The sequence below is a fragment of the Toxorhynchites rutilus genome, chromosome 2 (genome assembly GCF_029784135.1).
Source record: "Toxorhynchites rutilus septentrionalis strain SRP chromosome 2, ASM2978413v1, whole genome shotgun sequence".
NCBI lineage: Eukaryota > Metazoa > Arthropoda > Insecta > Diptera > Culicidae > Toxorhynchites > Toxorhynchites rutilus.
In genome coordinates this window covers 40,804,819-40,821,895 of record NC_073745.1, presented here as the reverse complement: position 1 = coordinate 40,821,895, position 17,077 = coordinate 40,804,819, and the positions used below count along the sequence as shown (strand labels likewise).

The window sequence follows — 17,077 nt, the reverse complement described above, 5'->3', positions numbered from 1 at the left end:
CAGGGAGGGTGCCAAATCAGAAAACAGGTCACGTTTTTGTGAAATAAAGTTAACGTTAATAACTATTTTCTCAGCGAACAAATTCTACTACTTTGCATACCAATAGAATCGGAAGTTCCCTAAGATTCGTTTGATATACTATACAGTACAATCTACTAATGCCTAAAGAGTTCAAATTAATGAAAACTGGAAGCTTTCTCATTTTCCCATACATTTGTTCTGCCGATTTGTGTGCATTCCCGAACAGGGCTGTCAATAACGAGCAACTGATATATTCGTTTCTGCCCGTTTTTATATTTGGTTTAAATAAGCCATCCGCGATTTGAAGCTTCTCGTTTGGTGGTCATCGAGGCAACATGGTTGCCGCAGAGCGTCGAGCGGGAGAGGATTGTTTTCTTGTCGGGTGAAGGAGTATGGAATAGTTTCTTTCCACAAGGGCCCTTCTGAGGGCGGAAACCAAAAATATAATAGAATGAAAACAAAGATGCGAGTGAGCTAGTCTAACACAACGAGCGGATATCATTCATGCCTAATGCTGATTTCACATACATAAACACACAGCTCGATACAAGGAGAGGAAGCCCGCTGTATCGAGGTGTGCTACGACAAAGAAGAGCGGCATACGAGATTTTTTTTGTACTAGTCTGTAATAGTCTGATGCGAGTTGAACCAAATAAACGAGAAGTGTTGATAGCTTTCGGTTCTACTCGACTCTTTCGAGTCTACTGAAGTAATAAAAAATTAAATAGCTAAAAAGATATTACAAAAATTTCGACGCATTCTAACATAATATCCGGAGTGATAAACAAGTGGATTGAATAATATAATTCCGTAGTTCTACGTCGAGGTCTTGTTCTAAATACAACCCATTACAATTTTTTATGCCAACAAATCTCTTAGTTCCGAATTTCGGAGTCAAAATCATTCATGACTAGCTGAGGAAAATAGTCTATATATGATTGTTGTTGAATAAGGGTTGGGACTACGGGGTTTAAGCATTTAAATAATATAGCTCAATGATTTTCATTGAATCTTTCTAAACTTAGAACTGGTTCTAGGCATGCTGATTCGAAAGAGGGCATTGCAATTTAATACTGTTGTAAGTGGTGACACCATGAATGACATTGAATAAATCATTCGTTTTTAACAAAGGCTTGCTACGCCCAGCTACCCGCATGTACTCCTACTTTTCCCTCCCAGGGTCGGCTCAATTCCACCCAAATTAGGTTTCTCGGAAAAGGGAAAACACCAATTATAGATTCCTAAAGAGACGGTCTTTTTATTCGGTTTATTGCTGCCCTAATTCCCTAGCTCCTACTACTGTTACAGGTACTCACTGGTGTAGTGTGTCGTGTCAGGACCCGCCGCTGGTTCTGCCACGCTCCTGCGTTGCCTCGGCTTTCGGCGTAGATTCTGATTGCCGCTGATCGTCTCTCGTTCCGGCGTTGGTTCTCCCGTTTGGCGTAGATTCGGATCTTCACTGCCTTGTCCTCTCGTTCGTCGTTCAGGATGCCGGTACTAATCATCGGCCACGCTACGCGCCACATCGTGCTCTGGGGTCTTAACCTCTTCGACACCACTGTGCGCCACTGTACGCGACCGCCACAAACCGCTAGTTTGGTATAGGTTTGTGCGGAATGATACTTCCTTCTTTGTGAAAGGACTTCGTAGAAACTACAATTCCACCGAATCGTCGCGGATTTACTTTCCGTTGGTAGTTGAGGACACGTCTAGTCTCTATCGCGTGGTTCAGACAAGTCCCGACTCGCTCCAACCGGAACCTCTACGACCCGCCACATCCGGGTTGGTTTTCATCCCCTTCAGCACTACCAACCGCAGCGATGTTTTAATATGTCGTGTAATGTTGTTTGTGCTGTATATAATCCTTAATTCGTGTTGTGTAGGACTTTGTGCCGTCTTTCTTTTAACCCTTAAATAGCTATTTTTTAATCTGTCATTTCAATTTTGTTTTAGGTTTTATTTATCGAAATATAGTTTAGGAAATAGGTATATGTTTTTTAATTTTATGCGAAGGACCCTATTTAGCTATTTTTTCTATAAATGTGTGTTTTCTCCTTTTTTTGTTCTTAATAAATACCAAGGGCGGGCAAGCTTCAACAGGCAGCAAGACCCAACAAGTGACTTGTCACACGTTTGACATTTGATGTGACGGTGCTGCTACAAGCGTAGACTGCGTGTGTGAATTAGTGGAGACGTTGACGGAACGTTCCGTAACGTTCTATATGAATCGCACATTATTCAAGCATAAAAGCCCCGCAGACTGCAGACTGATTTGTCGACCGATAGTTTGGTCGGCTTCTTAATCAGTACGGAGAGGTATGCATGTGCGCACATTACGCCGATTCAGTTGGGTCCGTTTTTGCACCAGAAGGCCGACCCGACCAAACTGTTGGTTGACAGAAAGTCTGTAGTATGCGGGGGCTCTAATCATCGAAAATTGAGTTCAGCTTTTGGACTTCAGCAAGCGTGCCCGTGGTGGCCATGCAAACGAAATCGAGTTCCAAACATAATGGCATCAAATGTACTTTCACATGAATAAAGAATTTCATTGACATCCAAAACCATTCTGGTTTTATCTAAAAAAAACTTTTGTAGCGCTCTTATTGAAAAACCCGTTAGCATCGTGTTCCGTTGTGTTTGAAGTGACAATGGATATGGGTTGAATAAACACTTTTTCATTTCAAATACGTTTTCTTAATAATAAAGTAACATGTTTTTTTTTGTGGTGAGAAGAATTGATAATTGTGTTCGATAATGTCAATTATCTTATATTACATTGATAATTTTTCTCTTTATTTAATCCATACAAATCACAGAAGTCATCTCGTCTAGGACCACAGAGGACGGCTTTCATCATATCTCATTCCACTTTGGCATCTTCTCTCGTGATACGCACCATCCAACGACTTATCAACATCCTTCTGTCATCATCACTCGGTTGTAAACTCTGTTGGAGTGAACAAACAATACTCAACAACCAAACAAAACTTTAAGTTGACTTTAAGCTCCCTAGTTAATTAATAGTATTGAACCTATTGAACTGACCAGGCCAGTTCGAGTTGGTCGGACTGTTGAAGTATGCCATGAATTTTCATTTTAAATATAATAACTGCAAGTAGGGTATGAAATTGTGTTCGCATAGGGGAACCATAGACTTCTTTTCCGTGAAGAAACGAAACCCATCAAACCTTGGTGGGAAGTACTTTGGAAAGAAACGGATGAGCTACATCAATATGAATATAAATTTATTTGGTAAATTATCGATGAAAAATTGATAAAAGACGTTATTCCTACGAGTATCTTAACGATCTGATTGTGCTTACTGCTCAGATGGTGAGCAATAATACCATCGTCGTGGTCCCGATATAACTTGATCTGGCTGCGCTTACAGCGGAGGTGTATGGTAAGGTTGTAGGACTGTGTGAAAGTTCGTTTACATTACTCGCAAACGAAAGATTTCTTCTAGGCGTGTATTCTAATGTACATTTGTAACGTTGTGGGTTCCTTAAACGTTTCGGGACAATGTGGACAGAAATAGGGATGTTCATCTGGAAGAAATGATCCATTTTCAATGGTTCATTATAGTGAAGATGTGAATGAACTTTGTAGTTTAAAGCCTCTATAATAGAAAAATGAAATTATCGCAGATAAAATATTCTATATCAACCCGTATGAAGACTTCGAATGTGCTTGTAGAGATTTGAAGAACTCGTAAACGCTTTAGGACACTTCAAACAAGAATAGGGACGTTCGCCTGCAAAGGAATGACTCCGCTGAATTGTTAATTCTAATAAAACATGTTTTACTAACCGGTATGAGTTCGAATGTGCTTTTGGAGCGTTGAAGAATGCATAAACGTTTTTGAACACCGTGAACAAGAATAGGGACGTTCACCTGCAAATGAATTACTCTGCACAATGAATCACTGTAGTAGAACATATTTTACCAACCAGTATGAGTTCGTATGTGTTGTTTGAGATTCGAATTATCACTGAAAGCTCTCGTACAATGTGGACAAGGATATGGACGTTCACCTGCAAAGATACAACACTGCTGAATGGTTCGCTGTAGAAAACATTATTCACCTACCCGTATGAGTTTTAATGTGCATTCGAAGCGCATAACGATTCCTAAATGCACTCGGACAGTGTGGACAAGAATGGGGACGTTCATCTGTTAAGAATTGACTTTACTCAATGGTTCATAATAGTAAAATATTTTTTACCAACCCGCATGACTTTGATTGTGCTTGTCGAGCGCTGAAGAACATATAAACGCTTTCGAACACTGTGAACAAGGATAGGGACGGTCACCTGCAAAGGAACGATTCTATTGAACGGTTAATTGCAATAAAACGTGTTTTACCAACCCGTATGAGTTCTAATGTGCTTTTTGAGCGATGAAGATTGCCTAAACACTTTTGGACACTGTGAACAAGAATAGGGTCGTTCACCTGCAATGGAATTACTCTGCTGAATGGATTACTGTATTAAGACACATCTTACCAACCAGTGTGAGTTAGAATGTGTTGTTTGAGGTTCGCAATATTGCTACAGGCCTTCGAACAATGTGGACAAGGATGGGAACGTTCGCCTACAAAAGTATGATCCTGCTGAATGATTTATTGAATAGAACTCATTTTTTTCTCTGCAGAGCATCCAAATCACCTTTTCTTTGTGTTTTCGTTCTTGCAACTGGAATTATTAAACTATTGTCGTCTTCGCCGTCTATTTCGTTGATGGATAATAGCTCTCCATTTTGGTCTTTCGTTTGCGATTCGGTTTCGTCTTCAATTTCGTCCGTCTCTAAAATGTTTTCATTATCCGACTGCTTGTGGTCATCAACCATTAACTCTGGCTCCATCTTTATGGCCGTCGGTTCAATGCTGGGCGAAATTAGAAAGCAGCTCTTGGGAAAGTTGTGGACGGTTATCAACTCTTGGTGGCATTTGTCGCAAGTAGGATAACTGCTTAATTGGGTAGTGAAACTGCTCAACTTCTGCAGGAAAATTTTCAGCTTCTGCTCTTGATGGTGAGAGGGAACCAGCGCGTGACGAAATTCCTCATTGCATGTGTTGGAGCAAAAGCTGCATTTGTCACTGATGAAATAAATTGTGGTCAAACATCAGTGTCATTCATCGTTTTGTCTTAAATTTCGAACACTTCGAACTTTGTTGACCATTAACTAGCGTCTCATTACCAAAAATGGCACTGTTTCGCGTGAATAATTTGATTTTCGAATACAAAAGAGACTTCTCTTCACTTGAACACAGTAAAATTGGTGTGCAAAGCTCTATTCATGACCGAAAAATAACAACAGATTCAATTATATTTGACTCAAATTCCGAACACGCTAACGTTCAGGAATACTGTGGCAGAGATAGTCTCATCCACAGGATCTGCGGGAATTAACGAAGGACTTTTATTTTGCAGTTTATTCTTGGAAATTGAACATGGATCTGGAGAAGCTTCATAATCAATGGCTTTGGAGATTCATGGGAGCAAGCCGCATTTTAGAAATCCATTGACCAGTATTAATCCATTGATTATAAAGTTTCTTTTAACTGAGGAGTGAAATCTCGTTCTGAAACCATTGCACCTCCATTATCAAATTGCCACTTAACGAGTGCAGTATCCCAGGCAGCTTTCATTGGTTTGAAAAATGAAAAGTCTAGTGATTGAATAAAATGAGTGAAGTATTGATAGAAATAATGCCGCGATCTTTACAGAATTGAATCGTGCCGTATGTCGCATGGGAGCATTGCACAACGACAAAAAAACGACCAGAAGCTCAATTTTTTTCGTGGCTATCCAAGGATAGACTATGTTGGTCATATACTCGTAGAAGGCTCCAGAGTTCATCCAGATATCCACGATATCAGGCGTTTACACTTGTTTCATATTACGGTAATTAGACCAAAATCTGCATGCAAAACGATATGCATGCATATAGCAATGATGGTTTCCTAATCATTTTTCCAATTACATTGAAAAACACAACTTACACATTGTTACTAACAAATGCCATCTCACTCCTCCAGCGAAATTTTATTTATCCGAATGAATAGTTTATAAGTCCAGTAATAACGAAGCAATGCTAAAACTTTATGTTTCAGGAACATACGGAACAAGCTAATCCTTGTATAATTTGAATCTATGAATTGTTTCATTGACAGCTTCGGCAGTCACGTATCTGCAAAAATAAACAGATAAACCAGGGATGCCATAAGAATATTTTTCGAACGGAAAGACAAAGCACAAACAAAATTTAAAAAAATAATATCAATTATAAAACATTGTTTTTTCAGATTTATACAGTTATATTGTGCGTTTATTCTAGAGGTTGGCAAAACGATTCATTTCAGTGAGCAGCTCAGAGCCGGCTCGTTTGAGCGGCTCTTTTTTGAGCAGAGACTCTTTTGATCCGCGGCCTTTTTTTCGGCTGTGATTCTTTTGAATAGCAATTTTTTTTGAGCCGCTGCTCTTTTCTGAGCAGTGGTTTTTTTTGTAAAGAACCATGGATCGTACGCTCGTTCTGAAAAACCGGCTCAATTGAGCAGCTCGTGAGCGCTTGCCCATCTCTAGTTTCTTTCCTAACTGGACAGGGCGGCTCGAAACAGTCGCACTTGAAATGGTCGTAATAATAAATACAATGACTCAATCTCGGATTCGTATAACACCATACAGATCTCGAATGTTGAAAACAAACATTCGAAACATTCTATTTAGATAAAGTCATAGTGCACATGAGAGTCATAAGGTATACCATCTGTTTTTAGAGAAAACGCTTTTTATTTCTTAAAAAAATATGGTAGATTAGCAAACTTGAAAACCATAAAAAATCATTAAATTTCTAACAGTAAGAATCTTAAAAACTACTCGATGGATAATTGGATAAGTATTTCTCTCAAACACACAAGAAAGTTCGTGGATAATGGCTAAATGCAACTTACGAAAGTTGCAATGAACGAAATTTACCATACTGAAATTGAAATCTTGTAATTGATCAACGCCTTCGGAATCGGATTGGAATTTTAACTACCGTACGAATATCAGCTTGTGTCAATTTTCATACAATCGGTAGTCTAAAATCATTTTTGAGAAATACAAAGCATCTTTTTAAAAACAGATAACATACCTTTTTACTCTCGTGTGATACTATAACTTTCGTTAAATAGAATGTTTCGGATATTTGTTTGCAACTTTAAAAAGCAATGGAAAGAGATCTGCATAGTGGGCTACGAATATGATTGTGACTCAGTGTATGTCACGAGTGAAAAAACTTATTATCGGCATTGATAATTATTTGTATTTTGTAAATATTTTCGTGAATATTGGAAGATTGATAGCAGCATGGGGAATTCAATGATTGAAATCGTTGATTTAATTGATTCACTGTTGAACGGTTACGCTTAATTCTATATTACGATAGTGTATATCATAGAACCGATGATTATTATACCGGATTACGACTTGATTTATCGTGATAGGTAATGTCGCATTTTTCGCATATTTTATGGTTTTATGTATACATGATGCCTACTTCGATCGACATCATATAAGATTATAATTCGATCCCCCTTTATATGCGACGTGGAATATGCAAAAAATACGATTTCATGTTTGCTGCCCAGCAAACATTAAATCGCATAACAAGCGTATATATAACATCATATGCCCTAAAATTTGGATGGCATATAATGCGCCTCCTCCCGTGGCCGAGTGGTTAGCGTCATAAGGGTGCTCATACACTGTTTGACCGAAGCCAAATATTTGACTCTTTTTGACAGATAAAATTTGGTCAACGTGTACTGATCAAATATATTCTACACAAAACACGACAAGCAAATATTCAATTATTGGATGCCTAAAATATTTTTTCAGTCTGTTCTTCGAACCTGTCGGTACATGGTTAGGTTACCTTGGATATTTCAGTTGATTTTTTTCCATGTTCGGTGTTTGATACTGTTTACTACTTTTTAAAATTGAAGAGTGGCAAACAAAATAGTGTTTGTACAAATATCAAATCAAACCTTATCTGTCAAAAAATATCAAATATTTGACCTCCGGGCAAACAGTGTACGGCCACCTTAACTAACATGCCGGGTGTTCGGGTTCGATTCCCGTTCTGGTCGGGGGAATTTTTCGCCAAAGAAATTTCCTCCGACTTGCACTGTGATCACGCGTATTCCAGAGCTTGCCACTCAGAATGCATTCAAGGCGTGTTATTTGGCATGGAAATCTCAACTAAGTACTAATAAAAATGACGCAAGTAATACTACGTTGAGACGGCGAATATAATCTAAGGAACTGGAGTTCCCTAGATGCTTGCTATGAAGGCAAGACTTTTCGCTCGTCCTCTCTCGAGCGCTTCGTGATTAATCTAGGGAACTTATTTCCCTAGATGTCGGCAATTGAGGCCTGAGAATCACGGTTTAAATTTATTAAAGCCAGGGATCTATTTCCCTGGACTTGGTTGGTCTCTTATGGGCTAAGCCCCTTTGCGTGAACAAATCCCGGCTAGGGCAGCCACAAAACTTCAACCTCTTCCGGCTCCAGTGCGGTCCGGTGAAGCGAAGCAAATGGTCTGCTTTTCGGATTGGGATTTGTTCCTTTTGGTTATACCTTTTATAGCGTGGCGCCTGGTTGCCAACGCTTGGGTGTATCCGGATTCTGATGCGTGACGCCTGGTTGTCAACGCTTGGTGGATTTTCGGATCACGAATTGAACTTTGAACTACGAACTTTGATTTTGAACTAACGAATTAGACTTCTGATTTGAACTGTTTGATTTGAACTGTTTGATTTGAACTGTGAAATTGAACTGTTTGATTTGAACTGTGAAATTGAACTGTTTGATTTGAACTGTGAAATTGAACTGACTTCCTAGGCCAGAATCCCCAGTATATATACCCAAGAATTCATTCCTAGGCGTTAAAACTATAAAGGAGAGAAGAGATCTCTCTTTCCTTCTCAGACAACCGAGCCCATATCGATTGTCTGCCTGCTATTTCCCTACATGTTATTACTACCCGCTTATCTCTGCGGACCTTTGTCGCTCTCGCTAGAGGGGTACAATTTAGAAAGTTTATTACTCATCGTCGGCTTAAAATGTTATTTTTGTTTATAGCCCTTCGTATATTCGATAATGGGCGAGGCCAGGCTTATTACCAGCAATAATCTTTCGCCTGGTGCCTTGTTGTCTTTGTGTATTCCAGGCGCCTTATCTGTCTATGCTGCCTGCTCACGGTCTCAAATGAACACGTGATTTCCTATCTTGTATGCCTGCGCTACACTATGAGTAATACGATCTATTCAGAGGATCGTGCGGGTCACAGATTTGTTTATTTATTTGTCCCTACTTTCTGGTGCGTCATGCACCGCTTGTCTGAAGCTATACAAAAGGAAAAGAAAAATAAGAAAGGGATGAATCACATGGCCGTATCTGGTGATTCATTGGGCTATAAATTTTCTATGCGCTCGTTTGCACTTCAATAACATTATTTTGTTTATTGGCCGGCCTTGCTATCTAAATTGGGTCCGTAACATTCCGGCCCTGATAAATCTACTTGTTCGATTTATAAAATTCCTGAACGGACCCTATGCTACCTGTGTTACTTATATCTCTATTTGTTTACATGTTTTCGGAGCATCATTTATTTTACATTCATCCTTATATTCTAACAGAGTTTAAAAACACTTTTAAATTTCAATTCTTCGGCACGTTGCCTGGTTCCAAAGGATGTCCTCTTCAATGCTTGGTCCATGGATCATACATCTTAGCTCTGACGCGAGCTTACATCAGTTGGCTGCATCTTTCGGATATTGGTGCTCTGGTAGCGAGCACTGACGTCTTCTTCCTGATTAGTTGATGGCTGGATCATTTCCCTTGATAATGTCCAGTACTGCAATTTTAACTGCCGGTCGTTTCAGGACACCTTTCGCGGTTTGGATCTTTGCTTGGCGAACTTGCCCGTCGCTCGCCACAAACGTTTCGATGACTCGTCCTTTAAGCCATTTTCCTGGTGGTGTGTCGTCGTCCGTGATTAAGACGATGTCGTTGACTTTGATCGGTTCTACTTTCTGCGTATTTTTATTACGCTTTAACAGAGTTGGTAAGTACTCCTTCTTCCATCGGTTCCAAAACAACTTGGAATAATGTTGAATGCGTCTCCATTGCGCTGTGTCATACTGACTGGTCGTTGGTGCATACGGTGGGGCATACTCTCCTGCTCTTCCTATTAACGCGTGGAATGGCGTCAACACTTCATCGTCGATGCAGGAGACTGGTATGTGTGTCAACGGTCGAGAGTTGACTAAAAATTCCGCTTGGATGAATGCAGCTTGCAACGTTGCTGCTGATGGCTTGCTCCTACCCCAAACTTTCAGGATCTCTGCTAGTGCTACTTTGACGTTTCTTATTAATCTCTCCCAAGCGCCTCCAAAATGTGGTGCTGAAGGTGGGTTGAATCTCCACTGGATTTCCATTTTTGCTGCTTCATTTTTGCCCATCTTCTCGTTGATTTCATTGACTAGCGACTTTAACTCTCGCTCTGCTCCAACGAAGTTCGTTCCGTTGTCGCTGTAGATACTGGTGACCTTTCCTCTTCGGTTCTGGAAGTTCCTTAACACGACCATGAACGCATCAGTACTGAGATTTTCTGCCATCTCAATATGTACTGCTCTTGTTGAGAGACAGGTGAATATGACGCCCCATCTCTTCTCGAGCGATCTCTTTACCGCTACTTCGAAAGGTCCGAAGTAATCTACTCCGCAGTTTGTAAATGGAGGTATATGCGCTTCTGTGCGGAAATGTGGTAAATCTGCCATCATCGGCTCTACCGGAGTTGCACGTCGTATTTTGCACCTATTGCAATTCTTCTTGACGTTTGCTAATACTGTTCTTATATGCAGTATCCAATACTTCTGCCGTAATGCTGCTATGACGGTGTTTTCGCCGTGGTGGAAATATCTTTCGTGTGTTGCTTTCACGATCAAATATGTATATGGATGCTTTTGTGGGAGCAATATTGGCGTTCTTGTAGTCCATGGTACTGACATGGCTTTCTTCAAACGTCCTCCACTTCTCATTACCCCTGCCTCGTCTAGGAAGGGTGCGTAACTGACCAATGGTCCTGACGATATTGTTCCGCCATTGAATAAAGTTTCCATCTCTGTTGGAAATGCTTCCCATTGCATCTTTCTATAGAGCACGTTCTCAGCTCTTTGGTAGTCCTTGTACTCAATGTCTGGAATATATCCACGACGTAATCTTTCCTTTGTCCTGTTTAATACACAAAGGTTCTTCACCAATTTCCACCAATCTGAGTATTCCTTGTACTTATCGATGAAACTAAGTTTGCTTAGTTCTTCGTGAACTAGCACTGTTTCTCTCAACTCTTCGTCTGTTTCCTTCTCTTCAATGGAAGGCCATGACGATTCTGAGAGCTTTAGGAAATCAGGTCCCTCAAACCATTGTGATTTTCCTAGCTTTTCCTTTGTGCCTTCATCGGCTGGATTTTCATCTGTTGGCACCCATCGCCATTCATTTTTCCTGTTATCTTCCAGGATTTCACCTACTCGATGCATCACAAATACGCTTCTTCGTTTTGGACTCTTGATCCATGACAATACGGTCTGTGAATCACTCCAAAATGTTTTGCTGACGATTTTCAACCTCGTTTCATCTATTATCGTTTTGGTTAATCGGCTTCCTAACACGGCCGCTTGTAGCTCTAGGCGTGGTATGCTCAATGGTTTGACTGGTGCTACTCTAGACTTTGCTGATAGAAGTCTTACGTGTGGTGTGTTTCCAGATATACTTCTTACGTACACACATGCACAAAATGCTTTCTCAGAAGCATCTACAAAGGTGTGTAGTTCTACTTCACCTGTTCTTTCTTCGAGGATGTATCTTGGTATCGTTACGCTATCAGCAGATTCAATAATTTCTAACCAGTGTTGCCAGTCTGACTGCAACTTCTCGGGAATTTCGTCATCCCAATCTATATTTTCTATGTGCAGCCTTTGCATGAGGATTCTTCCATGCACAGTTATATTTGAGATGAGTCCAAGTGGATCGTAGACACTCATCACGAAAGCTAGTACCTCTCTCTTTGTTGGTAAACGTAGCATTTGTGTAACATCACTTCCTAGCTTGTCTAATTTGATTTGATAGCCGAGTGTGTCAGACGTGGTGTTCCAATATACACCAAGTACCTTTTCTGTCATTGAATCCTTTTCTTCGAACATTTTGATTCCGGAAATTTGTACACGTTCCGAGGGTAAACTTTGCAGAAGTTCTCTGCTGTTTGACACAAAGTTTCTGATGTGGAAACCCGCGTGATCGTGAATTTTCATAACATGTAGTACTATCTCTGCTGCCTTATCAAGCTCTTCGAAACTATCCAAATAATCGTCGACGTAGTGTTGCTTGATGATTGCTTCAGTCGCCACTGGACAATATTTTCTGAATTTTTCTGCGTTGTGGTTTTTAACCGCTTGTGCACATGACGGTGAACAGGTTGATCCGAATGTCATCACCTGCATTACGTATACATCAGGTTTCTTACTGCTATCACAATCTCTCCATAAGAATCTCTGAGCGTGTTGATCTTCAGCTCGGATTCGTACTTGGTGGAACATCTCTTTGATGTCTCCACATACAGCAATTGCTCCTTCTCGGAATCTTACTAAAACACCGAACAATGACGTAGTAGCATCCGGCCCTGACAACAGTTCCGTGTTGAACGATACACCTTGTGTCTTTGCCGCCGCATCGAAAACCAACCTTGGTTTAGGTGGCAACTTATTTTTGTTGTGCACAATAAAGTGTGGAAGATAATACACTCTTGATATCGGCTTCATAATTTCTTCCTCTGACAGTTTGCGGATGTAGCCTTTCTTCTCGTAATCCGCAAATGTTTCTATTGCCCATTTTTTCAACTCTGGGTCTTTTTTTAACGTTCTCTCACTCGTTGTCAGCCTCTTTGCTGCATTGTTGTAGCTATTTGGAAATTTCGTTTCCTCATCTTTCCATAGAAGTCCAACTTCGTATCTACCATCCTTGTATTTCATAGTACTTCTTAGAATTTGTTCAGCCTTTTCTTCTTCAGCTGATTTTGGTAGATTCTTGACTACCTTAACGCCGAAGTCTTCGGTGGAGAAATATTTCTGCAAAGCCTTGTTCATTTCATCTTCTTGCTGAATGACCATGATGTGTCCGCCTTGCACATTGGACGATATGTTGCCGAACATGAACCATCCAAGTTTGGTTCGTAGCGCTGTGGGCTCGTTCGGTTTTCTCATTCGCCTTTCGAATGGAATTAACAAGTGACTGTGACTCAGTCCAATTAATATCGTCGGGCGTATACTGCTGTAACTGCTCAACGGCAGATTCTTGAGGTATGGATACCTTTTCTCCATCACCTCCTTGTTGAAGCTTTGCTCTGGGAGTTGGAGATTCTTTATCGTTCTCACTCCTTTCATGACGTATTCTTTTTCATTGTTGCCGTTGATTCGTACCTGAACTCTACGGCTGTTTTGTTCGTTTCTCGTGACGTTCTGCGTCCACTTTAGCATTAACGGATCAATTCTTCCGTTGAGCCCTAACTTGTTCGCAATCTCCTCGTCTATTAGAGAGAGTGATGACCCCGCATCCAAGAAAGCGAACGTGTTGATGATTTTGTCATTATTTTTCAACGTCACAGGAACTATTTGGTAGAATACGTTGGATTTTGTTAGTTGTTGGTGATTGTGTATCTCACCATCTGCTTGTGTATCTGGACTATGCTGTCCTTCCGACTGATTTGAATCACTTGATTCTCTCTCATGAGATTTATGAATTAATGGATGATGTTTGAACTTACATCCATTAATTCCACATTGTTTTGCTCTTTTGCAGTCTCGCATCATATGGTTTGTAAATGCGAGACAGCTCAAGCATACCTTTGCCTTAAAGGCTAATTCATTTCGCTTTTCAGGCTTCATAGCCTTAAATCTGGTGCATTCGAGGAGTTTGTGGTTTCCCCGACATGCTTCACAATTGCGTTTTATTATTGTCGATCTATTTTCCTGATGCGTATTTACGTTAAATCGACGCTCAGGCCTCGTGTCTCGCGGCTGCGATCTGTTAATTTCTCGCGGCTGCGGTCTGCTTGTTTCTCGCGGCTGCGGCCTGCTGGTGCCATTCAGCAGTCTATTGGTTCTCGAATGAGGCTTCAGCCACTCATTGAGATCAGCTAAAGTCTTTGCCCCGTCGTACATTTCTTCAGTCCACTTCACCTGTAGACCGTAGGGCATTTTCCTTATGATCTCTTCCACCAATCGGTGGTCAATCAGGAATTCTTCTCTATCCATAAGAGAAACATTACAGACGAGATTATCCAGTGCTTCGGATATCTCGGTAATCAAATTCCGACTCTCCCTTTTGATATTGGTGAGTTCGGCTAGTAGTTCTTTATAGACTAGTTCGGGTCTTCCGAAATTATCTTCTAGTCTATCAATTATTTGGTCCATATTATTTGGATCCATCATTAACTGTCGGACGCTCCTCTCTGCGTTCCCGTACAGCACTGTTTGCAGGCGATTCAAATTTTCAAGCCTGTTAAATTGACCTTGTTTTGTGGTCTCATCAAAGGCCTTTTTAAATTTCGGCCATTCTCTGGCCGCACCTCCATATTTTGGCAAGCTCATGAGTGCTTGTCGCTTTAGGTAGACAGTCCATTCTGGCTCTGCCTCCTGATTTTGACCTTCGATGCTGTCATTATTGTGTGCTGAACTTGTACCTGGTTCAGCTTCGAATCTCGTTGTCCTCATGGACTTTACCAGAGCCTCCATTGCTGCTCTGTTCTCTTGCAAAATTTCTTGCAAGCTGTCTCCGGAAACTGATTGTCTGACTTTGACTTTCAGTTCCATCATTTCCCTTTCTGTGCTCATGCACTTAGGGCATACCCACCTTTCATCTTTCTTGGGTAGGTATGTGAGTCCCACACATGAAATGTGGAACCACCGATCGCATTCATCGCATGCGACCATGTCCTCTTTCTTGTCTTTGTCCGTACACAGACGGCAGTGCCCATTAGGGTTGGCTTTATATGCATATGTAGCCATTTTAATTAACGTGATTCCTTCTTGAATACACGTGAGTTCAATTCAGATCTTTTTTGAGTGCTTAAATTTTCAAGTCTTATCTCTTTCTTATAAACGTGATTCCCTTTTGAATGCACGTGTGTTCAAATCAATTTCTATGAGTGCTTGAGTTCCAAGTCTTATCTCCTCTTACAACGTGATTCCCGTTTGAATACACGTGAGTTCAATTTCACTCTCTGGCGCGAGAGTTCAAATTTCAATTCTTGACTTCTTAGTCTTTTCAAAAAGGCGTGATTCTGAGCCTCCCGATTTACTCCTCTTGCGCGAGGGATCGTGGTTCTTGTCTTGGCGAAGGTGTGAGTTTTAAATCTCCTCTCTGGAGCCACCAAAATATAATCTAAGGAACTGGAGTTCCCTAGATGCTTGCTATGAAGGCAAGACTTTTCGCTCGTCCTCTCTCGAGCGCTTCGTGATTAATCTAGGGAACTTATTTCCCTAGATGTCGGCAATTGAGGCCTGAGAATCACGGTTTAAATTTATTAAAGCCAGGGATCTATTTCCCTGGACTTGGTTGGTCTCTTATGGGCTAAGCCCCTTTGCGTGAACAAATCCCGGCTAGGGCAGCCACAAAACTTCAACCTCTTCCGGCTCCAGTGCGGTCCGGTGAAGCGAAGCAAATGGTCTGCTTTTCGGATTGGGATTTGTTCCTTTTGGTTATACCTTTTATAGCGTGGCGCCTGGTTGCCAACGCTTGGGTGTATCCGGATTCTGATGCGTGACGCCTGGTTGTCAACGCTTGGTGGATTTTCGGATCACGAATTGAACTTTGAACTACGAACTTTGATTTTGAACTAACGAATTAGACTTCTGATTTGAACTGTTTGATTTGAACTGTTTGATTTGAACTGTGAAATTGAACTGTTTGATTTGAACTGTGAAATTGAACTGTTTGATTTGAACTGTGAAATTGAACTGACTTCCTAGGCCAGAATCCCCAGTATATATACCCAAGAATTCATTCCTAGGCGTTAAAACTATAAAGGAGAGAAGAGATCTCTCTTTCCTTCTCAGACAACCGAGCCCATATCGATTGTCTGCCTGCTATTTCCCTACATGTTATTACTACCCGCTTATCTCTGCGGACCTTTGTCGCTCTCGCTAGAGGGGTACAATTTAGAAAGTTTATTACTCATCGTCGGCTTAAAATGTTATTTTTGTTTATAGCCCTTCGTATATTCGATAATGGGCGAGGCCAGGCTTATTACCAGCAATAATCTTTCGCCTGGTGCCTTGTTGTCTTTGTGTATTCCAGGCGCCTTATCTGTCTATGCTGCCTGCTCACGGTCTCAAATGAACACGTGATTTCCTATCTTGTATGCCTGCGCTACACTATGAGTAATACGATCTATTCAGAGGATCGTGCGGGTCACAGATTTGTTTATTTATTTGTCCCTACTTTCTGGTGCGTCATGCACCGCTTGTCTGAAGCTATACAAAAGGAAAAGAAAAATAAGAAAGGGATGAATCACATGGCCGTATCTGGTGATTCATTGGGCTATAAATTTTCTATGCGCTCGTTTGCACTTCAATAACATTATTTTGTTTATTGGCCGGCCTTGCTATCTAAATTGGGTCCGTAACAGCGAAGTTCCTCTAGGAACGTTAGTGCCACTGAAGAAGAAGAAGAATAATGCGCCTAACTGACATATGCATGCAAAAGTGGAGGCCATATACATACATGGCAAATGCTTACCGAATTTGTTTGGATGAATATGCAACTTTGACCGGCTATAATAGCGACTTTTGCCATACTCATATACGATTTATTACAGACATAGAAAAAAAAACAAATGGCGCAAAATATTTTCGTGAAATGTTTATTATAGCCTCACGAAACGCCATTTTTATATATGAGTATTTATGTTTGTACAAATAATAATTGTTTGATTGACTTGTGTTGGGAGTGGA

At 40.7% G+C, this 17,077-nt stretch overlaps 2 protein-coding genes across 4 annotated transcripts; both read right to left on the bottom strand.

Moving 5' to 3' along the window:
* Nucleotides 1–2,680: 2,680 nt before the first annotated feature.
* LOC129768160 (zinc finger protein 501-like) lies at nucleotides 2,681–6,181 on the bottom strand. 3 transcript variants are annotated; one of them, XR_008741639.1, is made up of 10 exons: nucleotides 6,026–6,181; nucleotides 4,689–5,119; nucleotides 4,531–4,614; nucleotides 4,391–4,474; nucleotides 4,251–4,334; nucleotides 4,111–4,194; nucleotides 3,972–4,055; nucleotides 3,832–3,915; nucleotides 3,624–3,775; nucleotides 2,681–3,569 (listed from the first exon to the last, which is right to left on the bottom strand). XR_008741639.1 is itself a non-coding variant. In XM_055769616.1 (9 exons), the coding sequence occupies exons 1-9, from the start codon at nucleotides 6,046–6,048 to the stop codon at nucleotides 3,684–3,686; spliced, it is 1,050 nt and encodes a 349-aa protein (XP_055625591.1). In that variant the 5' UTR covers nucleotides 6,049–6,181; the 3' UTR covers nucleotides 2,681–3,683. The 3 variants fall into 3 exon arrangements, 2 of the variants coding, with proteins under 2 accessions (XP_055625591.1, XP_055625592.1); XM_055769616.1 differs by having other exon boundaries at nucleotides 2,681–3,775; XM_055769617.1 differs by lacking the exons at nucleotides 2,681–3,569; nucleotides 3,624–3,775 and having other exon boundaries at nucleotides 3,849–3,931.
* LOC129768159 (uncharacterized) lies at nucleotides 6,098–16,744 on the bottom strand. Its single transcript, XM_055769615.1, has 2 exons — nucleotides 8,646–16,744; nucleotides 6,098–6,213 (listed from the first exon to the last, which is right to left on the bottom strand). Exon 1 carries the CDS (start codon nucleotides 15,128–15,130, stop codon nucleotides 9,884–9,886), a length of 5,247 nt encoding a protein of 1,748 aa, XP_055625590.1. The 5' UTR covers nucleotides 15,131–16,744; the 3' UTR covers nucleotides 6,098–6,213; nucleotides 8,646–9,883.
* Between the last annotated feature and the right edge of the window lie 333 nt (nucleotides 16,745–17,077).

Coding starts and splice junctions, on each gene's coding strand:
- LOC129768159 (XM_055769615.1), bottom strand. CDS start 15,130: ATGGCTACATATGCATATAAAGCCAACCCTAATGGGCACTGCCGTCTG.
- LOC129768160 (XM_055769616.1), bottom strand. CDS start 6,048: ATGGCATTTGTTAGTAACAATGT. Junction 4,615..4,688: donor AACGAAAACACAAAGAAAAG/GTGATTTGGATG, acceptor ATACTTTTGTAG/GCGAACGTTCCCATCCTTGT. Junction 4,475..4,530: donor ACACATTCTAACTCACACTG/GTTGGTAAGATG, acceptor ATTCCATTGCAG/GTGAACGACCCTATTCTTGT.